Here is a 24,550-nt window from a genome sequence, read left to right on the forward strand (position 1 = left end):
CAGATGGAGATCGCGGCGGCCATTTTCCTGAAGCCGAGATCTCAATATGCGAACTCGGCTTCAGGAATATGGCCGGCGCGATCTCCATCTGCGCACGCGCGGCCTCCCACGGCCATTTTCCTGAAGCCCCAGGAAGCAGAAAACTCAATCTGCGCACGCGCGGCCTCAGGAAGATGGCCGCCGCCACCGGGAAAACCATACCTCACCCAGCTCTGCTGCTCTCCTGCAATACCGGGCCGCGGATTCACCTGAAATGTGGACGGGACGTTCCAACTATAAGACACCCCCCCATTTTCCTCACAATTTTTTTGGGGAAAAAGTGCGTCTTATAGTCGGAAAAATACGGTAATTGAAACGCTATGGCAGAAGAACCTCACTGCTGACACAGAGAAATAAAAAAGCTAGACTGCAGTTTGCCAAAATGTACATGAAATCTTGGGAAAGTGTCTTGTGGACAGATGAGACCACGATAGAGCTTTTTAGTAAAGGATATCACTCTACTATTTCCAGAAAACGGAATGAGGCATACAAAGAAAAGAACACTATACCTACAGTCAGATGTGGTGGAGGTTCAAAGATGTTTTGCGGTTGTTTCACTGCCTCTGGCACTGGGTGCCTTGACTGTGTGCAAGGCATCATGAAATCTGAAGATTACCAATGGATTTTGGGAGGCAATGTAGTGCCCAGTGTCAGAAAGCTGGGTTGGCGTCCTAGGTCATCGGTCTTCCAGCAGGACAATGTACCTAAACGTACTTCAAGAAGCCCCCATAAATGGATGGAAGCAAGTCGCTGGAGAGTTCTGAAGTAGCCAGCGACGAGTCCGGATCTAAATCCCATTGATCACCTGTGGAGAAATCTTAAAATTGCTATTGGGAGAAGGTGCCTTCACATATGAGAGACCGGGAGCAGTTTGCAAAATAAGAGTTGTCCATAATCCCAGCTGAGAGGTGTAAGACGCTTGTAGATGGTTATAGGAAACGATTGATTGCAGTTATTTGTTCCAAATGGTGTTCAGACAAATATTAAGTTGAATGTGCCAAAGATTTTATCCAACCCATTTTTGGTGTTTTGTGTGAAATTATGTCCAATTTGCCTTTTTTTTCTCTGTTTTTTTTTGTGTTGTTCCAATACACAAATGAAAAAAAGAACAGGTGTATAATAAAATATGTGTAATTACAATAATTTTCTGGGAGAAATACTTAGTTTTCTGAAACAAGTTCAAGGGTACCAGAATTTCAGCCATGACTGTATATATATTAGATTGATAGGGGTTTGACAGTGGCACTACAGAACGACTGCTATGGTAAGGAATAATAGCTGCTCTGCTGCATTCAGCAACTGCTGCTACACATTGAATGAACGTGTGCTGTGCAGCTATGGTCCAATTTGTTATGTAGCAGAGATTATCAATATCAGACGATGGAGGTCTGGTATTCAGGACCCCCACAGGTCACTTGTTATAAGCTTCGGCAGAGGTGAGCTGTAAACACTGCAGTGCACAGCTCCTTTCAATGTGTAGCGGCTGCTGCCGAGTGCCGACAGAGTTTGAGCCTAGTGTCATTTGTATAATTGTCCAAGATTCTCTCTATTTTCAATGAAGATACTGTATTTAGGTTTATCGTTCACCTTTCATTTAAAAGTATTTTTATTCCAGATGATGACTTAATTCAAGACTTCCTGTGGATGGATTGTTGTTGTAAAATATCAGATAAGGTAAAGGGTCTCCAGTATTACAGTTTGTTGTGTGGAAATAAAGAATTAAAAAAGTTTACTGCTGGTAAATGAACATTTTACAAGTACAAATAGTTTTCCAATTCTTTACGTCCGTGTACATACCCTCCGTGTACATACCCCCAACATTTGTCTTTTGTTTTTATGGGAAAGTGGCAAATAACCACTCACTGGTGATAACGTGTCATCTGTGATGTCGGAATCAATAAAGGGTCACATACATTGCAGTGTGATGTCACCGCCACGGCCACAAGAAATAAAAGGTACCTTGCGGAAGAAATCATGTCACTTAGGCTATGTGCACACGTTCAGGATTTTTCACATTTTTTTCATGTTTTTTCTGCCGTAAAACGCTAAAAAAAAGCTTACTTATGCATCCCATCATTTTTAATGCATTCCGCAATTTTTGTGCACATGCTGCGTTTTTTTTCCGCGAAAAAAAACGCATCGTGGTAAAAAAACCGCAGCATGTTCATTAATTTTGCGAATTTTTTGCGTTTTTGCTGCTATATTATTGCATTGGGAAGCTCCGGAAAAAAACGCAAAAACTCTGCATAAAAAAAAAACGCAATAAAAACGTGCAAAAAAGCATGCGGATTTCCTGCGGAAAAAGTCCGGTTTTCTCAGAAAATTATGCATACTTTCCCGAGCGTGTGCACATAGCCTTAGAATGTCTCCCTACCAACAATTTCATCCAGACATAGTGGAAATTAACCCCCTTTGCGGATAAAATCCACAGAATTTCAATTAACACTACAGTTTGAGTGTGAATTTCATATTTTTATTGCAAAACTGCTTTGGAGAATTCATACGTGTGAATACACCCTTGGGATATGCGCACGCGACGTCTTTTACAGCCGGGTCCATTCTGAAACCCACCTCAAAAGGTGTCCAGAAAATGCACAGTGGAATGAACATGTGTATGTCTGGGCAAAAATGTCTGGTTCATATGTTCAGTCCTTTGTAACTGCTTCAGATTTCCAAAGATGCCAAGCGGTTAAAAGAAGTGAATGGATGATTCTGGCGTTTTCTGCTCTGAAGACGCCCCATACTTTACAATACTAGTCAATGGGAAGGCTCAAAAAGACCCCTTGCTGTGTTTTTTCATTATTTTGCCTGCGTTTTTGCTTGAAAAAAAAGTTAACGGTTTCTTCATTAACTCCTTCACCCCCGGAGCTATTTTCGGTTTTGCGTTTACATTTTTCGCTCACCTCTATCCCAGAGCCATACATTTTTCAGTTTTCTGTCAATATGGCCGTGTGAGGGCTTATATTTTGCGGGACGAGTTGTACTTTTTAAAGACACCATTGGTTTTACCATGACGTGTACTAGAAAACAGGAAAAAAATTCCAAGTGTGGTGAAATTGCAAACTAAAGTGCAATCCCACACTTGTTTTTTGTTTGGCTTTTTTGCTAGGTTCACTAAATGCTAAAACTGAGCTGCCATTATGATTCTCCAGGTCATTACGAGTTCAAAGACACCAAACATGTCAAGGTTCTTTTTTATCTAAGTGGTGAAAAAAAATTCCAAACTTTGCTAAAAAAAAAAAATTGGGCAATTTTCCTAGACCCGTAGCGTCTCCATTTTTCGGGATCTCGGGTCGGGTGAGGGCTTATTTTTTGTGCTTCGAGCTGACGTTTTTAATGATACCATTTTAGTTCAGATATGTTCTTTTAGTCGCCGTTACTGCATTTTAATGCAGTGTCGTTGCGCCCAAAAAACCCGTAATTCTGGCGTTTTTATTTTTTCTCCCTACGCTGTTTAACGATCAGGTTAATTCTTTTTTTTTTTATAGACCGGGCGATTCTGAACCTGAAGATACCAAATACGTTTAGTTTTTTTTTATTGTTTTATTTTAAATGGGGCGAAAGGGGGTGATTTAAACTTTTATATATTTTTTATTTATTTTTTTATAATTTTTAAAACATTTTTTTAACTTTTGCCATGCTTCAATAGCCTCCATGGGAGGCTAGAAGCTGGCATAGCCTGATCGGCTCTGCTACATAGAGGCGATGCCCCCTACATAGGGGGTCTTTGCTCCATCCTGGTTCCAGCCCGGTGTGCTATATTGCCTTCCATTCTAGCAGTAAGCGTTGCATAATATGTGTGTATGACTAGAGACTCTATGTTATCTTACTGGATTAATAATTACGGCGGCGACTTGCGGCTTTCGTTTTCACCAGTTAGCTGATTTTATCAGACTGGTTTATATCTTTGGCATTGCACACCGGTGGATACCTGTTTCCCCAAATCATCCTTATGCACCTCTATTTATTTGTTTTGTATCCTTCTTGAAATTGTTTATGATTATTTTGTACATTTAATAAAATTTATATATTTTTATACCTGTGATACTCCTTTTTCTCCTTATTTCTATCACAGACCGCTCCTGGCACATTAACCCCCAGCACACTGCAATCAAAGATGATCGCAGTGTTCTGGCGGTATAGGGAAGCATGGTGCAGGGAGGGGGCTCTCTGCGTGCTTCCCTGAGACCCTTGGAGCAACGCGATGTGATCGCATTGCTGCGAGGGTCTCCTACCTCCTCCTCCCTGCAGGCCCCGGATCCAAAATGGCCGCGGGGGGCCTTCCGGGTCCTGCAGGGAGGTGGCTTTGAAGCGCGTGCTCAGAGCAAGCGCTGGTAAGCCTGCAGCCCTGCATGTCAGATCGCTGATCTGACACAGTGCTGTGCAAAGTGTCAGATCAGCGATCTGATAATATATAGTGATGTTACCCCCTGGGGCAATATAAAAAAGTAAAGAAAAAATTATTTACATGTGTAAAAAAAATAAAAAAATAAATAAAGAAAAAAAAATATTATTTCAATAAATACATTTCTTTATCTAAGGCTACTTTCACACTAGCGTTTTTTTGCATACGTCGCAATGCGTCATTTTGGCGAAAAAACGCATCCTGCAAAGTCGTCTGCAGGATGCGTTTTTTCCCCATAGACTAACATTAGTGACGCATTGCGACGTATTGACACACGTCGCAACCGTCGTGCGACGGTTGCGTCGTGTTGTGGCGGACCGCCGGCCGCAAAAAACGTTACATGTAACTGAGGGGGAGCGGCAGGATAATGCTGCCAGCTCGGAAACTCTTCTAATTGAAGTGATGGCAATGAGGAAGGCCACCTTCCAGGAAAGAAAGGAAAAAGAGACGTCATGAAGCGGTTCAAAAGGAACGGTCTGAAGGGCACTGAGAACCAAATTGAGGTTCCAAGGTTCCAGCGGAGGACGAAAAGGAGGAGCAAGATGAGCAACTCCTTGCAGAAAAGTCTTCACTTGAGAGACGGAAGCCAAGTCCCTTTGGAAAAGAATGGACAAGGCGGAAACTTGACCCTTTAGGGTACTGAGGGACAAACCCGAGTCGAGACCCGACTGCAGGAAGCCCAGAAAGTCCGGAAGGGAAAAAGTCATCGGAAAGACGTCGTGTGTCTCGCACCACCGGAAGAAAGCCTTCCAGTACCTGTGGTAAATGCGAGAAGAGGCCGGCTTCCTGGCTCTGATCATGGTCTGTATGACCTGATGAGAAAAACCAGACTCCCTCAGAACCGCGGCCTCAACAGCCATGCTGTTAAATGCAGGGACTGAGAACTCTGGTGGAAGAGTGGGCCCTGTGAGAGAAGATCTGAGCGGTCTGGGAGTCTCCAAATGTTGACCAGCTCCGCGTACCAGGGGCGCCTTGGCCAGTCTGGAGCTATGAGTATGGCCGGAATCCCCTCTAACTTTATCTTTTTTACTACCCTTGGGATCAAGGGAAGTGGGGGAAACAGGTAAGGAAACTGAAACTGCGACCATGGGATTACCAGGGTGTCGTGGCTGATGGCCAGAGGGTCCCGGGATCTGACGACAAACTGAGGAACCTTGTGGTTCATCCGAGATGCCATGAGGTCGACGTCTGGGGTGCCCCAACGAAGACAAATCTGGTTGAATACTGAGGGATAGAGAGACCACTCGCCCGCCACCAGGACCTGGCGGCTGAGGAAGTCGGCTGCCCAATTTTCGACGCCCGGAATGTGGACAGCTGAAATGACCAGAATGTGACGTTCCGCCCAATGAAGTATCCTTGCTGCCTCTGCCATTACCGGACTGCTGCGCGTCCCAACTTGGTGGTTTAAGTACGCCACGGCCATGGCGTTGTCCGACTGGATGCGGACGGCCAGGAGCGATTGCCAGTGGAGTAGGGCAAGGAAGATTGCTCTGATCTCCAGTAAGTTGATAGGAAGAAGAGCCTCCTGGTGGGTCCAGTGACCCTGCGCTGTGAGATGTCGGAAGACCGCTCTCCAACCGAGCAGGCTGGCATCTGTGGTGATGACCTGCCACTGAAGCGGAAGGAAAGACCTCCCTCTGAGGAGCGATGAAGAGAGGGTCCACCAGGTCAGTGACTGCCGAACCTGCCGAGGCAGACGAACGGGGCGGTCCAGTGAGGTCGTGGATCTGTTCCAAGTGGAGACAAGAAACAGTTGGAGGGGACATGTCTGGAATTGGGCAAAGGGGACGGCCTCCATGGAGGCAACCATCTTTCCCAGGACTGCCATGCAGAACCGAAGCGAGCGAGGAGCTGGGTGTTTGAGAGATCGGGCTGCCTTGCGGAGACCGGAGAACTTGTCCAGTGGGAGGAAGACCCGAGCAAAGTTCGTGTCGAATTCCATGCCCAGGAAGAACAGACGCTGGCTGGGAATCAGAGAGGACTTGTCCCGGTTGATGATCCACTCGAGTCAGTGTCCAGAGAGATCTGGTGGCTTTGCGCACAGTCTCGATGAGAAGAACCCCTGATCAAAAGATCGTCCAGGTAGGGGATGATGAGTATCCCCCTGGAACGAAGGATGGCCATGACTGCCGCCATGATCTTGGTGAAGACCCTGGGGGCCGACGCCAGGCCGAACGGGAGGGCCGTGAATTGGTAGTGCTCTTCCTGGACAGCAAACCGAAGGTACCTCTGGTGCCGTACGCAGATAGGAACATGAAGGTACGCATCCTGAATGTCCACCGAACACAGGAACTCCCCGGGCTCCATGGCGGCAATCACTGACCGCAAGGACTCCATCTTGAAGTGGCGGAGTCGAACATGGCGGTTCAAAAGCTTGAGATCCAGAATTGGGGAAGGGAACCGTCCTTCTTGGGGACTACAGAGAGGTTCGAGTAGAACCCCGAAAGATGCTCGATTGGAGGGACAGGAACGACTACGCCAGCTGTGACCAGGGAAGAGACGGCCTGAAGAAACCTGGGCAGTTGAGACGGTTGCCTTGGTGGCCGAGAGAGGAAGAAACCATTTTCCGGAAGGGAAGAAAATTCGATCTTGTAACCGGAGGTAACTACCTCTCTGACCCAGGCGTCGCTGACTACAGAGAGCCAGGCGTCCTGGAAGGAAAAAAGTCTGCCTCCCACCCTGGAAGTCATTCCAGGTGGGGGCGACCCGTCACTTGGAACAAAATCTATCGGAACGGGAGCCAGAGGACCTGGAAGGTTGGCTCTTAGTTCTCCATCTGGGGGCAAGCTTGTAAGAGGGTCTCCTCCGCTCTCCTGATGCGGAAGGTTGCTCCTGCTGGGAAGAGGAGTCAGAGGTCCGAAATTGACGAAAGTGTCTAAAAGGCCTAGGGCCCTTTTTATTGAAGAAACTTTTTGGTCTAGACTGAGGGAGGGAAGTACTTTTTCCTCCCGTGGCATCAGAAATGATCTGGTCTAAGCGAGAGCCAAAGAGTCTGGAACCCTGAAAGGCTAGGTTGGTGAGAGACTTCTTAGAAGTTGTATCTGCACTCCATGCTTTGAGCCAAAGAATGCGGCGCATAGCAATGATGTTGCTACTTGCCCTTGCGGAACAGGCCGCTGCATCCAAGGAGGCAGCCAAAACGTATTTGCCCACGTGGCTGATCTGGTCCGCCAAATCAGCCAGTTCCTGTGGGGAAGCCGAAGCCAAAATGCCTTGTCGAAGAATCTTGGCCCAGGCGGAAATGGCCTTTGCCACCCAGGTGGAGGCGAAACTGGGGCAGAGGGAAGCTCCTGATGCCTCGAAAGCTGATTTGGCTAGAGTCTTAATCTGTCTGTTCGTAGCATCCTTAAGCGACGCACCGTCAGGTAAGGATAGGACCGTCTTGGATGAAAGACGGGAAACCGGCGGGTCCACCTTTGGAGATTCTGCCCATTTGGCAAGGAGGTCAGCACTAAATGGCTATAATACGTCCAGGTGCTTTCTACCTGGGAAGCGCTTCTCAGGATGTTCCCAGTGCTTAGACAGGGTAGACTCAAATTCCTCGTGATTGGGAAAGGAGCGAGAAGGACGCTTGACCCGTTTGAAGGAGACCGAAGGATCCTGTGAGGGAACCTCATCCTGTTTAAGCTTAAGAGTTAGGGAGATAGCCTGTTATGGACTGGTAATTTAGGAGCGACATGCGACTAGCTCTGGGCAGGTGGTAACTATACAGACCGCAGTTCCTGATCTTAACACAACACTAGCAGTAGCCGTGGAATGTTCCTGTCACTCCCTGGACATCTCGTCACAGCCGGAGAACTAGCTACCCCTAAAGGTAGAAAACGGAAAGCTATCTTGCCTCAGAGAAAATCCCCAAAGGATAGGACAGCCCCCCACAAATATTGGCTGTGAGAGGAGAAGGAAATGACATACGTAGTATGAAACAAGATTTTAGCAAAGGAGGCCAATTCTAGCTAGATAGAAAGTAAGGAAAGAAACACTGTGCGGTCAGTAATAAAAACTAGAAAAAGTCCACCGCAGAGATATGCAAAAATCTCCACACCTGACTAAAGGTGTGGAGGGCAAAATCTGCAGCCCAGAGCTTCCAGCTTAGCTAAATAGATCCATACTGATAAGCTGGACAAATGAGCAAAACATAGAATGTGCTGAACAATAAGTCCACAACAAGTGGACTGCAAAAGGACAAGTAAGGACTTATCTTTGCTGAACGAGTCAGAGTGTCAGGGAAATCCAAGAGCCGTGCCTCCAGGCAGGAACAATTGGCAACTGGCATTGATTGAGGGATAAAGCCAGACTAATATAGCCGAGCAGAAAGAAGATCAATGGACGCAGCTGCTGATGCTAAATCCAAGAAGCAGCTATACCACTCAAAACCACAGGAGGGAGCCCAAGAGCAGAATTCACAAAAGTGCTACTTACAACCACCGGAGGGAGCCCAAGAGCGGAATTCACAACAATAGCCAAGATGAGACTATCCACAATAGCCTGTATGCCAGGCGTCTGGTCTGAGTCAGAGTCAGACCCGGACTGGGAATCTATGTCCGACCCAAGGTCCTCCGAAGAGGGGAATTGGGGAGAGGTGAGCAGCTTGGGAACTGCTGAGGGACCCGGAGAGCTGGAAGAGGAGCCAGACAGGGACCTCTTTCTAGAATGGCCGGCCGGCGTGTTATTCTGAGGGTCGATAACAGGTGCATGCGACTCGCCATGAGAGATGGTCGGAGCACTGGTGGCTGTAGCTAGATGCAGAAGTCGTTCAAGCGCCTGGACCAGAGATTGGGATACTTTAGTCAAGTCAGAGACTGACTGAGACATAGCAACTGCCCTGTTATGAACTGGTGGCCTAGGAGCAGCATGAGACGTACTCTGGAGAAGGTGGTACCTGTACTAACCGCAGACCCTGAACCTAACACCACAACTAGAAGTAGCCGTGGAATGTACCTAACACTCCCTAGACATCTCGACACAGCCAGAGGACTAAATACCCCTAGAGATAGAAAAGGGAAAACTATCTTGCCTCAGAGAAAATCCCCAAAGGATAGACAGCCCCCCACAAATATTGACTGTGAGAGGAGAGGGAAATAACATACGCAGACTGAAATCAGGATTTAGCAAAGGAGGCCGCTCTAGCTAAATAGAAAGGATAGGACAGAGTACTATGCGGTCAGTATTAAAACACTAGAAAATATCCACCACAGAAAATACAAAATCTCCACATCTAACTAAAGATATGGAGGGTATATCTGCATCTCCAGAGATACCAGCTTGGCTGAACAAATCCTTATACAGACCAAGCTGGACAAGACAAAACATGGAAAAGAACTGAACAATAAGGCCCACAGCATGTGGACTGCAAAAAAACAAGGCCAGAACTTATCTTTGTTGAAATGAACAGCAAAGCAGGAGAGACCAGGAAGGGATGTGAATCCTCCAGGAACAATGGACAACTGGTACTGACTAAAGGGTCAAGCAAGACTAAATAGCCCAGTCAGAATTGCAATAAGTGGACACACCTGATGGATGCAGCGATCCAAAGACAGCAGCGCTACCACTTATAACCACCGGAGGGAGCCCAAGAGCAGAATTCACAACAGTACCCCCCCTTGAGGAGGGGTCACCGAACCCTCACCAGAGCCCCCAGGCCGATCAGGACGAGCCAAATGAAAGGCACGAACCAAATCCTCAGCATGAGCATCGGAGGCAACAACCCAAGAATTATCCTCCTGGCCATAACCCTTCCATTTGACAAGATACTGAAGCTTCCGCCTCGAAAAACGAGAATCCAAAATCTTCTCGACCACATACTCCAACTCCCCATCAATCAACACCGGGGCAGGAGGATCAACGGAGGGAACAACGGGCACCACATATTTCCGCAACAAGATCTATGAAAAACATTATGGATGGAAAAAGAGGCTGGAAGGGCCAAACGAAAAGACACTGGATTGATAATCTCAGAAATCCTATAAGGACCAATAAACCGAGGCTTGAACTTAGGGGAAGAAACCTTCATAGGAACATGACGGGAAGACAACCAGACCAAATCCCCAACCCGAAGCCGGGAACCAACACACCGACGACGGTTAGCAAAACGCTGAGCCTCCTCCTGAGACAACACCAAATTGTCCACAACATGAGCCCAAATTTGTTGCAACCTGTCAACCACAGAGTCCACCCCAGGACAATCAGAAGGCTCAACCTGCCCTGAAGAAAAATGAGGATGAAAACCAGAATTACAAAAGAAGGGCGAAACCAAAGTAGCAGAACTAGCCCGATTATTAAGGGCAAACTCGGCCAATGGCAAGAAAGCCACCCAATCATCCTGATCAGCAGACACAAAGCATCTCAAATAAGTTTCCAAAGTCTGATTAGTTCGCTCGGTTTGGCCATTTGTCTGAGGATGAAATGCGGAAGAAAAAGACAAATCAATGCCCAGCCTAGCACAAAAGGCCTGCCAAAACCTAGAAACAAACTGGGAACCTCTATCGGACACAATATTCTCCGGAATGCCATGCAAACGAACCACATGTTGAAAAAACAATGGAACCAAATCAGAAGAGGAAGGCAATTTAGGTAAAGGTACCAAATGAACCATCTTAGAAAATCGGTCACAAACCACCCAGATAACCGACATCCTCTGGGAAACCGGAAGATCTGAAATAAAATCCATAGAAATATGCGTCCAAGGCCTCTCAGGGACCGGCAAAGGCAAAAGCAACCCACTAGCGCGGGAACAGCAAGGCTTGGCCCACGCACAAGTCCCACAGGACTGCAGAAAAGAACGCACATCCCATGACAAAGAAGGCCACCAAAAGGACCTACCAACCAAATCTCTGGTACCAAAAATCCCAGGATGGCCAGCCAACACAGAACAATGAATCTCAGAAATCACTTTACTAGTCCATCTGTCAGGAACAAACAGTTTCCCCACTGGACAGCGGTCAGGTTTATCAGCCTGAAATTCCTGAAGAACCCGTCGTAAATCAGGGGAGATGGCAGAAAGAATCACCCCTTCCTTCAAAATGCCGACCGGCTCAAGGACCCCAGGAGAATCAGGCAAAAAGCTCCTAGAGAGGGCATCAGCCTTAACATTCTTAGAACCCGGAAGATACGAGACCACAAAATCAAAACGGGAGAAAAACAGGGACCATCGGGCCTGTCTAGGATTCAGCCGCTTGGCAGACTCGAGGTAAATCAGATTCTTATGATCGGTCAAGACCACAATACGGTGTTTGGCCCCCTCAAGCCAATGTCGCCACTCCTCAAATGCCCACTTCATAGCCAACAACTCACGATTGCTGACATCATAATTGCGTTCCGCAGGCGAAAACTTTCGAGAAAAGAAGGCACACAGTTTCATCAAGGAACCATCAGAATTCATCTGAGACAAAACGGCCCCTGCCCCAATCTCAGAAGCGTCAACCTCAACCTGAAATGGAAGAGAAACATCCGGCTGACGCAACACAGGGGCAGAAGTAAATCGGCGTTTAAGCTCCTGAAAGGCAGAAACAGCCGCAGAGGACCAATTCGTCACATCAGCGCCTTTCTTCGTCAAATCGGTCAGGGGTTTAACCACACTGGAGAAGTTGGCAATGAAACGGCGATAAAAATTAGCAAAGCCCAAAAATTTCTGAAGGCTCTTCACGGATGTGGGCTGGATCCAATCATGAATGGCCTGAACCTTAACCGGATCCATTTCTATAGATGAGGGAGAAAAAATGAAGCCCAAAAAAGAAACCTTCTGTACTCCGAAGAGGCACTTAGACCCCTTCACAAACAAAGCATTATCACGAAGGATGTGAAATACCATCCTGACTTGCTTCACATGAGACTCCCAATCATCTGAAAAAAATCAAAATATCATCCAAATATACAATCATGAATTTATCAAGATAATTCCGAAATATATCATGTATGAAGGACTGAAACACAGATGGAGCATTAGAGAGCCCGAATGGCATCACAAGGTATTCAAAATGGCCTTCGGGCGTATTAAACGCAGTTTTCCATTCGTCACCCTGCTTAATACGAACAAGATTATATGCCCCTCGAAGGTCAATCTTAGTAAACCAACTAGCCCCCTTACTCCTAGCAAACAAATCAGAAAGCAAAGGCAAAGGGTATTGGAATTTGACCGTGATCTTATTCAAGAGGCGATAATCAATACAGGGTCTCAAGGAGCCATCCTTCTTGGCAACAAAAAAAAAACCTGCTCCCAATGGTGAAGAAGATGGCCGAATATGCCCCTTTTCCAAAGACTCCTTAACATAACTCCGCATGGCGGCATGTTCTGGCACAGACAGGTTGAAAAGTCGGCCCTTAGGGAACTTACAGCCTGGAATCAAGTCATTAGCACAATCACAGTCCCTATGCGGTGGAAGGGAACTGGACTTGGGCTCATCGAATACATCCTGGAAATCTGACAAAAACTCAGGAATTTCAGAAGAGGGGGAGGAGGAAATTGACATCAAAGGAACGTCACCATGAACCCCCTGACAACCCCAACTAGTCAAAGACATAGATTTCCAATCTAATACTGGATTATGCACCTGTAACCATGGGAAACCCAGTACAATAGCATCATGCAAATTATGCAACACCAGAAAACGACAATCTTCCTGATGGGCTGGCGCCATGCACATGGTCAGCTGTGTCCAAAACTGAGGTTTATTTTTAGCTAACGGTGTAGCATCAATGCCCCTCAAAGGAATAGGACTCTGCAAAGGCTGCAAGGGGAAACCACAACGTCTGGCAAATTCTAAGTCCATTAAGTTTAAAGCGGCGCCTGAATCCACAAATGCCATGACAGAAAATGATGATAATGAGCAGATCAGGGTGACAGATAACAGAAATTTAGGTTGTACAGTACTGATGGTAACGGAACTAGCGATTCTCTTGGTACGCTTAGGGCAATCAGAAATAACATGAGCAGAATCGCCGCAGTAAAAACACAACCTATTCTGACGTCTGAATCCTTGTCATTCAGCTCTAGACACAATCCTATCACACTGCATAGGCTCAGGACTCCGCTCGGAAGACAACGCCATAGTGTGCACAACTCTGCACTCGCGCAAGCGCCGATCAATCTGAATGGCCAGAGACATAGAATCACTCAGACCAGCAGGTGTGGGGAACCCATCTTTAACGGATTCAGAAAGACCCTTTCTGAAAATTGCCGCCAAGGCATCCTCATTCCATTTAGTCAGCACAGACCATTTTCTAAATTTCTGGCAATACGATTCTGCCGCTTCTTGATCCTGACACAGGGCCAACAAGGTCTTCTCAGCATGATCCACTGAATTAGGTTCATCATACAATAACCCTAGCGCCTGAAAGAAGGTGTCTACATTAAGCAAAGCCGGATTCCCAGATTTCAGGGCAAATGCCCAATCCTGAGGATCACCACGCAGCAGAGAGATGACAATTTTAACCTGCTGGGTGGGATCACCAGAGGAACGGGGTTTCAGAGCAAAAAAACAGTTTACAGTTATTTTTAAAGCTCAAAAATTTGGACCTGTCCCCAAAAAACAAATCAGGAGTAGGAATTCTAGGCTCTAAAACCGGAGTCTGAACGATATAATCGGAAATACCCTGTACTCTAGCAGCAAGTTGATCCACACGAGAAGCCAATCCCTGAACATCCATGCCAGCGCCAAACTCCTGAGCCACCCAGAGGTAAAGAGGGAAAAAAACACACAACAGACTACAGAAAAAAAATGGCTCAGCACTTTCCTTCCCTTCTTCTGAGATGCGATTAACTCATTGTTGGCCAGTTGTACTGTTATGAACTGGTGGCCTAGGAGCAGCATGAGACGTACTCTGGAGAAGGTGGTACCTGTACTAACCGCAGACCCTGAACCTAACACTGCAACTAGAAGTAGCCGTGGAATGTACCTAACACTCCCTAGACATCTCGACACAGCCGGAGGACTAAATACCCCTAGAGATAGAAAAGGGAAAACTATCTTGCCTCAGAGAAAATCCCCAAAGGATAGACAGCCCCCCACAAATATTGACTGTGAGAGGAGAGGGAAATAACATACGCAGACTGAAATCAGGATTTAGCAAAGGAGGCCGCTCTAGCTAAATAGAAAGGATAGGACAGAGTACTATGCGGTCAGTATTAAAACACTAGAAAATATCCACCACAGAAAATACAAAATCTCCACATCTAACTAAAGATATGGAGGGTATATCTGCATCTCCAGAGATACCAGCTTGGCTGAACAAATCCTTATACAGACCAAGCTGGACAAGACAAAACATGGAAAAGAACTGAACAATAAGGCCCACAGCATGTGGACTGCAAAAAAACAAGGCCAGAACTTATCTTTGTTGAAATGAACAGCAAAGCAGGAGAGACCAGGAAGGGATGTGAATCCTCCAGGAACAATGGACAACTGGCACTGACTAAAGGGTCAAGCAAGACTAAATAGCCCAGTCAGAATTGCAATAACTGGACACACCTGATGGATGCAGCGATCCAAAGACAGCAGCGCTACCACTTATAACCACCGGAGGGAGCCCAAGAGCAGAATTCACAACACTGCCCACTCTGGGGGAGGGAGAGTGCACTCATCCTGAGATTCGGAAGCTTCCTGCGGAGCAGACATGGTAGGTGGACTGCAGGAGTGGCAGAAGGGTAACGACTGACCTGCTGACCACTTTTTCTTGCAGCGTGAGCAAGCGTAATGAATGATGGTGGGTTTGGAAACAGAAGCCCCAATAGAGTTGGACATATGTAGGCTGTGAGCTTATAGTAAGAAAAAAAAGGTTGGAAAGCTCTCCCTGTGTAAGTGCTGACCACTTTTTCTTGTCTAAACTACTGCAGCGCTGCCTCCGGAGTATGATATACTGCAGTGGAGGGTTGCTAGGGTACGGATGAAAGCCTACCGTACAGGAAGGAAAGAGCTGCAACTCAGCCGGTATCTGTGCCCCCCGTGTGGAGTAGCGTCCGCATAGGAAGCAGAATCCAAGATGGAGGAGGAATAGAGGCCTCGTGGGCAAATGACCGGGAAGAGAGGAAACCCCTGATAGGTCCAGCGGCAGAAGGGGGCGTGTGAGCTGTTTAAAATATCACTGGGCGCCAAGAAAGAGCGGGCGATTAGGAGGCGTGGCCGACCGGCCCGAACTGAGGTAAAGTGAAAGTAAAAAAGGGGAGCCGCGGCGCTGAATGGACAACGCATGGAATAGACGGCAGGGCAGCGCTGACAGGTCCAGGGGAGGGAAGGGAGCGAGCGTGTAATACAAACAATCCCCTTCCCCACGATATATCTTCATTACCTTGATCTTCAGCGCTGTATGAGGGTCGTCCAGGGGCCCAAGGGAAGGCAGGGACGCTGGAGAGAAGAACCCTCTTCCAGGAGACGGCATCAACCCCCTTAGGGAAAAGGGGGGGAGGTCACCGCTGGTGACTACCGTCTCCCTCTCAGCCCTGTCCGAGGAGAGGGGTGAGGAGGAAATTCGGCACGGACCGGCCACCAAACTCACCCTGAGGCACCAATGAAGGCGCAGGGGATAAATGTCCTGCCAGCAGGCCTGAGTGTTGCGATGTGGGTTACACCACACTGCTCGCTCAGCCGCTAATAATGGGAAGGCAGAGTGAATTAACACCCTGATTCCCTAGAAGTTGAATCTGAAAGACAAAATAAATAATTAGTAAAACACAACAAACGTGCGAAAACAAAAAAAGATTAGCTGAGCATCTGGGAGATCCAGGTCCGCCTCCTACAGACACTAAGCATAAACTGAGGTGCTCAGTGCCTGGGAGTGTATACTGCCGGGGAGGGGCTATCGTTCTTTTCCTTTTTTGCATAGTGTCAGCCTCCTAGCAGCAGCAGCATACACCCACGGTTATCTGTGTCCCCCAATTAAGCGATAAAGAAAATAACATTTTAAAAAATGTATTTATTTCCATTTTGCCATTAGGGTTAGGGTTGGGGCTAAAGTTAGGGTTAGGGTTGGGGCTAAAGTTAGGGTTAGGGTTGGGACTAAAGTTAGGGTTGGGGCTAAAATTAGGGTTAGGGCTACAGTTAGAGTTGGGGTTAGGGTTAGGGTTGGGGCTAAAGTTAGGGTTAGGGTTGGGGCTAAAGTTAGGGTTAGGGTTGGGGCTAAAGTTAGGGTTAGGGTTGGGGCTAAAGGAAGGGTTAGGGTTGGGTCTAAAGTTAGGGTTGGGGCTAAAGTTAGGGTTTGGATTACATTTACGGTTGGGATTAGGGGTGTGTTTGGGTTAGGGTTTCAGTTAGAATTGTGGGGTTTCCACTGTTTAGGCACATCAGGGGCTCTCCAAACGCAACATGGCGTCCGATCTCAATTCCAGCCAATTCTGCGTTGAAAAAGTAAAACCGTGCTCCTTCCCTTCCGAGCTCTCCCGTGCATCCAAACAGGGGTTTACCCTAACATATGGGGTATCAGCGTACTCAGGACAAATTGGACAACAACTTTTGTGGTCCAATTTCTCCTGTTACCCTTGGGAAAATACAAAACTGGTGGCTAAAAGTTAATTTGTGTGGAAAAAAATGATTTTTTATTTTCACGGCTCTGCGTTATAAACTGTAGTGAAACACTTGGGGGTTCAAAGTTCTCACAACACATCTAGATAAGTTCCTTGGGGGTCTAGTTTCCAATATGGGGTCACTGGTGGGGGGTTTTAATGTTTAGGCACATCAGGGGCTCTCCAAACGCGACATGGCGTCCCATCTCAATTCCAGTCAATTTTGCATTGAAAAGTCAAACGGCGCTCCTTCCGTTCCGAGCTCTGCCATGCGCCCAAACAGTGGTTTACCCCCACATATGGGGTATCAGCGTACTCAGGACAAATTTTACAACAACTTTTGAGGTCCAATTTCTCCTGTTACCATTGGTAAAATAAGACAAATTGGAGCTGAAGTACATTTTTTCTGAAAAAAAGTTAAATGTTCACTTTTTTTTAAACATTCAAAAAATTCCTGTGAAAAACCTGAAGGGTTAATAAATTTATTGAATGTGGTTTTGAGCACCTTGTGGGGTGCAGTTTTTAGGATGGTGTCACACTTGGGTATTTTCTATCATATAGACCCCTCAAAATTACTTCAAATGTGATGTGGTCCCCCAAAAAAATGGTGTTGTACAAATGAGAAATCGCTGGTCAACTTTTAACCCTTATAACTCCCTAACAAAAAAAAATGTTGGTTCCAAAAAGTAAAATAGACATGTGGGAAATGTTACTTATGAAGCATTTTGTGGGACATATCTCTGTGATTTAAGGGCATGAAAATTCAAAATTGTTGCCAAATTTCCGCTTTTCACAAATAAACGCAGGTAATATCAAAGAAATTTTACCACTATCATGAAGTACAAAATGTCACGAGAAAACAATGTCAGAATCATCAAGATCCGTTGAAGCGTTCTTGAGTTATTACCTCATAAAGGGACGGTGGTCAGAATTGTAAAAATTGGCCCGGTCATTAATGTGCAAACCACCCTTGGGGGTAAAGGGGTTAAGGTCTAAAACATTGGTTTAAATTATCTGAGCACACAAATCCCCAAGGGTGCCCAAGCTTGCATCAACCCATTTTCTTTTTTGTAATTTTTAAAATGTAAAAGATGAAAAAATATATATATATATTTTTGCCTAAAATAAAAAGGAAATGTGTTATCTTTAACTTTAGGCCTTGTAGAGATCATTTCATATTTAACTTGCTTATCTGTTCACAATAACAATAATTTTGACTAGGGGTGCCCAAACTTTTACATGCCACTATACGTATGTACGGAGTTTTGGAATTGATTTTCTCACAATAGGAATTAATACCAGCAGTGATAAGTGTTACATTGTACGGTGTGATTGATTTGTTCAATCAGAGATGATTTGTCTTTTATTTGCACAGTATCTATTAGCGATGACCTTTGTTTATTTCAAGAGAGCTGGATTCAGTGTGGATGAGTTCAACCGAGCCAATTTCTTTGCTGCTTTGTGAGTAAATCTGATAAATTCTGTTCATATTAAATTTGAAATAAAGGGAAAAGTGAATTCTGATATGTGAGGTCATGTCTATTTTTTTTTTTTTCAGTGTAAGGCCACGTTCACACATTCAGTATTTGGTCAGTGTTTCTCATTAGTATTTGTAAGTCAAAATCAGGAGAGGAACAATCAGAGGAAAAGTATAATAGAAACTCGTCACCACTTCTGTATTTATCACCCACTCCTGGGTTTGGTTTACAGATACTGGTGGAAAATACTGACCAAATACTGACTGTGTGAATGTGACTTAATGCCTTAGTATGTATATTCTCCATATACAATAGATCCTAAATACACAGCCAGAATTACCGTATTCTTAGGTGCTAAAGTGTGGGTACATCCATATGTCATACATTCTGCCTTACGATGGCTGCGTTTTCTCCATAGACGCCAATATAACCTGAAAAATTGCATGCTTTAGTACATCCACCTATTATATTTGTATTTGTACCTGTAAGAAAGTAAAAAGTATTGCCAAAAAGGATGGAGAAAAAACCCACAAGGAGCAAATTGGAGCTTAAGCCCCCTTCAGATGTCTGTATTTCACGTCTTCGATCGGGTTTTTCTTCCAGGGTTAGGACACTTAGCTACTAAAGGCTATAGAGCTGTTAATACCCATATTTTTTTGTGAAACCGTGTTTTTTTTGTGAACCGATTCTCTTAAAAAAAAACCCTGAAATACATCTGTTTATGATCCATATCACGGTTTCAACTTGTCGATAGAAATCAACATTTGAAAAAATAAAAAAGTACAAGAATGCCATCATTGTGCTGTCTGTTTTTTACTCCCTAAAGGGGTTGTTTGGGACTTTAACATTGACTAACTAGAGAAAGAAACCCAAAATTGATATACAAGATAAAATTGAACTTTTAATATATCAAATTAAAAGATCAAAGACAAACTACAATCACCGTACATACCGTGCTCACTACGTTCACACTACAATAAACCCCCTAAACTCAGTGCCTGCCTGTCAGTGGAGGTTGGCACCCTAAACAGATAAGCCAGTAATGGCACCCCTGCTCCTCGGTGGCTATCCCTAAATGTCCTAGATATCCCTTTACTGGTGAGTCAAGGAAACAAAAAAGCCTTCAGGTGCAGGAGATAAGGACAATAGGGTGCTATATTACGAATAAGATATAGACAGACCAATATGGAGGGTTGTAATGGAGAAGTGAACAGTTCAACATTGATAAGGTGGCCTATAGATAATAGAAAAAAAGATTTATAGTACCTCACTAAGCTGTTCACTGCTAAATCCAGTCCTACCTGACAGCGTAGGTTGACACCCTACTTTTCAGCAGATACTGCGCCCCAGCTACACGGCGGCTGGCCCTAGGAGTCCCTAGGATCAATAGACTTGTGTCTCCCAGAGCTGCCCCACCAAAAGCACTGTAGGAAAAGTAAGAGACCTAAAGCAGATAAATGGTCCAATACAGACTACAACTGATACCAAAAATAATAACAGAAAATAAAGGGGTACTTATAGTTAGATGCTGAAGCACTGCTTTATTTGCTGTTATCATTTTTTGATAAAAGCAAATAAAGACTGAAACAGGTTTTGCTCAAATATATCTTTGTATTTCGCACCATCCATCATTCCGCTTGACTCTGACCATTTTCCCTGTCCCTGCTGCTGTTTCAGAAAAACATCCCACCAGCGTGATGCTGCCACCACCAGGTTTCACTGTTGGGATGGTGTTCTTGGGGTGATGAGCTGTGTTGGTTTGGCGCCAGACATAGCATTTACCTTGGTGTCCAAAAAGTTCGATTTTGGTCTCATGTGACCACAGTACCTTCCTCTATAGATTTGGGAAGTCTCCTACATGTCTTTTGGCAAACTCAAAACAAACTTTACAATTTTTGTGTATAAGTAAACCACAAGTGCAGACACCGTGAGAACGGCACCACTTCGGGAGGCTAGTATAGACTTTATTATTTCATCTGGGCTGAACATTTAGTTTACGAAGGGGTTGTCCTAGCAGTGTACAACCCATTTAAGTGCTCTCTCTTCAATACAATAATGCCAAACATGTGGCCTCTTACTGTGGTTTAGGCACAGTGGGGCTCATAAGGAGTGGGGATTTGGGAGTGCAGAATTCACTGGATTTTATTTGAGGGGGTGGGAGCTAAGTCACTTTTCCAGAGACTTTGTTCTACTAGTAACGTGGGAACCCCTATAGTTACAGTGACAGATGACGGACCTGAGTGGGGGCTGGTTTTGTGCGGGATAAATTAGGGTTTTTATCGGTAACACTTTGGTGTATAATCCAGTAAAAGGCTGGATCACATTCTTGTGTTCTACCCTGAGCACTTATGTGGGGGTTTCTGTGTAAATCCCACAAATATGAGATTCAGATGAAACCCCCAACGGAACCACCCATCATGAGGCAGATGGAGACACTTCGTACTCTGTTTGGCATCTGCTCCGGTGGTATATCCCTCTTTTTAGGTGTGCACAGATCTCTGGTCGCCCCACTTGTGCGCTAAAAAGACTCCTAAAATGATGGGACAACGCAGGAAAACAGACCAGTCCAAAGTGACTCCATTTGCCTCATAAGTGAGTGGTCCTGTTCAGGGTTTTGCTTGAAATGGAAACCCCGACGTAAGTGTTCAGCGGAGAGCTAGGATAATTGTGAACCAAGCCTTGTTCCGATTTTTGGGAAGTGGAATGAACAAATAGACAGCAGTACAAGAATAGTGCTTATTTCGCATGTCACTGTGCAGTATAAGTGATAAGGAGAATTTATTCTTTAGGTCGGTGCAATTACAGCGATAGCAGATTTATATCGGTTTTTTTTTTTTTTTTTTTTTTGTTTTGCTGCTATCACACAGTAAAAATGCGTTTTTATAAAAAGTATTTTTTTTCATTGCCATATTCTCAGAGCTGTAAGCTTTTTCTTTTTTTGGTAAACAGAGCTGTATCAGGGCTTATTTTTTTTGCAAGACAAGTTGCAGATGTTTTTGGTCCTATTTTGGGGTACATAATATTTTTTGATCGCTTTTTATTCAGATTTTTCAGACACAGAATGAACAAAAACTAGCAATTCAGTTATTTTATTTATTTTTTGCTCCGTTCACTGTGCACTAAAAGTGATAAGACAGATTTGTTTGTCGGGTAAGTACTATTACAGCGATACCAGATTTATATGGTTTTATTTATGTTTTGCCACTTTTACAGACTAAAAACAGTAGTTTACAAAAATCGTCTTATTCTGAGAGCTGTTACTTTGTTATTTTTTTGCCGAATGAGCCATATTAGGGCTTGTTTTTCGTAGGACGGGTTGGTGTTTTCAATTATGCCATTTTTTACATATGACTTTTTGATCTCTTTTTCTTCACTTCTTTTGTGAGTTATTATGATGAAAAAGCAACATTTTTGGAGTGCTGTTTATTATTATTTTTTAGGTCGTTCACCAAACAGAATAAATAACATGCCACTTTTATAGATCTGGTCGTTCCAGACACTGCGATGCAAATTATGTGTACTTTTTTTGATCATTTTTGTATTATCACAAATGAAGGGAATTGCTTGCACCAGAATTTTTTAGGGGCTTCATAGCAAAAACAGGATTTTTGGTTGCTTACTGTAAAATCTGTTTCTCGGAGCCTTCATTGGGGGACACAGGAAACCATGGGTGTATGCTGCTTCTCTCTCTCTCTCTCGTCCCCGGACATATGATTCCCAGCAATTTCTCCATTGAAATTGTGGCAACAGCACAAACGACGCATCCGTCATTACACTGGATGCATCACACATGTTTTTCACAATTTTCGTAATGTCCGTCCACACGTCATTTTACTACACAACAACGTACAGCAGACGACGCAAATATGAAAGAAGCCTTAGTGAGAAAACAGTAGGAGAAGCAATAAATATTAGAAATATTACACAGAAACTCAAACTGTAACAGTATAATACAACAGAGCTGTTCAACTTGGGAGGGTGCTGTGTCCCCCAATGAAGGCTCCGAGAAACAGATTTTATGGTAAGCAACCAAAAATCCTGTTTTCTCTATTGCCTCATTGGGGGACACAGGAAACCATGGGACGTCCCAAAGCAGTCCCCAAGGGGAGGGAACAGCCGATAACTCCAAGAACTCACCTCCGTCACCTGCAAGGTCTTTCTAGCTAAGCCGGCATCCACCGAAGAAAGACATGGACTCTGAAGGATTTTGCAAATTGCTCTGTCGAGGTGCAGGGCGGAATCCCTAAGCGCACCCTGCCCAGGTAGAGTGTGCCCTAACCCAGAAGAAGACGCTCTGATCTGACCTGGTATACCTACCCATGTCGACCGGATTCAGCGAGCATTCGCTGACCTGGAGGCCAGAGGGCCTCTATACGTCGAGCCAGTGTTCTGAAAAAGGGACAGGGACGGCCTTAGCCGGACAGACGCACGTTGCCCTGGACAGGTAGCCTGATGAAAGCGCTACGAAGGAAGAGTCCGAGCCAGGCGAAGGAAAGAATAAATAATGATGGACGGGGCCATGGAGAACAATGGCGGGATACGGGACGAGCACTGAAGCTGTGATCCACAGAATGTGCAAACTGCTGCCACACACTCTGCGAGACTCAGAGTGGTTGGGAGCCCTAAAAAGAAAGCTACAAAAAGAAACAAAAGGTGCACCCCTCGCAAAACGCAGAAAAGTCTGATGCCCTGAGAGATCAACACCTGGATAAGGGCTTCCATGGGACAAAGGAAAACTCATGCGGTTCCCAGGAAGTAATTACTGAATGATGAGATTTCATACTGAAAAGACAAGGATGGACCCTTCCGTTCAGAAATCTAGGATCCCCGACGAAACACGCTGAGAAAACAAAGCCCCCAGGAGAACAACGAGGTTTAGCCAGAGGAAGGAGAGTGCTCGACCCTCCGGTGATCATCTTAATAATGTGGATCAACTTGGAGCCAAATTGATGGGAACCCTGGACAGGCCAGTCGTTAAGGGACTCTGAGGATAAGTTCGCCTGCCACGCTGTAAGCCAAATGGGCCTTTGGAAGGTCACAATATTACTGCATGCCCGAGCAGCACCTGCAGCGGCATCTGGGCAAGGCGGATACTTCCCTGCCAGGGTAATTTGGTCCGCAAGGGCGGCCTCTGTGACTATAAACTTGCTACCCAGGTGGAAGCAAAGGCAGGGCACAATGCAGCCCAAGGTTGCCCTTGTCAATGACTGAGTCCGCCGTTGGTATCCTCAAGGGATGCACCCCCTGGGAGAGGGAGGACTGTATGGTGGAAAGTCTGGAAACCAGAGGGACCATAGTCGGAGAATTGGTCCAATTCGCAGTGAGCTCAAAAGAGGAGATACCGAGGTGCTACCCTCTTTGGAAGTGGCTGGACTAGAATTCTGAGAAAAGGATGAGGAAAGACCATTAAATTGAATTGACAAGGAAAGACTTAAGAGTAGGCTATTGTGAACCTGCTGGATGGCAAGACACTGAAAGGTGGTCCCTGGATCTCATCACAACGGTGAAGGGTCTATTTCGACCAACACAAAACGGTTCAGAACAGGAGAACCGTCGGAAAAGACAACCGTTAGCCCATCTAATCAGGTAGAACATAAACTACTGACGACTTGGCAGCTAAATTAAAGCGTATAGGGATGAGGATCTAGACAGGCGGTGGGAGACACAGTAAAAAATGAGCGGGCAAAGGAGGAAAATCCATGAAAAAAACATGGAGTATGCCAAAGCCATAGAAACTTGGCCCTAGGAAGGAGCATATAGACCCCAGAAGAAACCTGATGAAAGGAAGATCCTTCCTGATGACATTGGAGACCCAATGTGTCCTGGACTCTCTGGAACAGGGAGAGGATTGTAGTGTGTGGACCCACTTACCTAAGTGCAAGACACCACATGACCGAAGATACCAGTGGAAAGGATACGAATCTTGCTGAAGAAAGAAACGTATTATCACAAAACTCCTCATTGGATTCAGGCCTGGAGCAGCCTTCCGCACTGGTTGATGCGTGCACCGAGTAAGGTCCAATTCTTGTCCAAGGTGGGAGAACCTGTTCACGCCACCCTCGGAAATCAAATCCGGAGCTGCTCGAGGCTTTATCCAGTGTCTGTAAGAAAGAAGAGTTCTTCACTAAGAAATAGATA

General features: G+C 45.4%; 1 protein-coding gene across 5 annotated transcripts in view; it reads left to right on the forward strand.

Annotated features, from left to right (window-relative positions):
- SPDYA (speedy/RINGO cell cycle regulator family member A) overlaps positions 1-24,550 on the forward strand; it is a 72,153-nt gene that overhangs the window by 40,082 nt on the left and 7,521 nt on the right. For all 5 annotated transcript variants that reach the window (XM_077282098.1, XM_077282097.1, XM_077282101.1 and 2 more), the window contains 2 exons: positions 1,655-1,713; positions 18,310-18,395. In XM_077282098.1, the coding sequence (XP_077138213.1) occupies positions 1,655-1,713; positions 18,310-18,395 (145 nt within the window). The remainder of the gene's footprint in view (positions 1-1,654; positions 1,714-18,309; positions 18,396-24,550) is intronic.

The sequence above is a fragment of the Ranitomeya variabilis genome, chromosome 2, assembly GCF_051348905.1.
Source record: "Ranitomeya variabilis isolate aRanVar5 chromosome 2, aRanVar5.hap1, whole genome shotgun sequence".
Taxonomy (NCBI): domain Eukaryota; kingdom Metazoa; phylum Chordata; class Amphibia; order Anura; family Dendrobatidae; genus Ranitomeya; species Ranitomeya variabilis.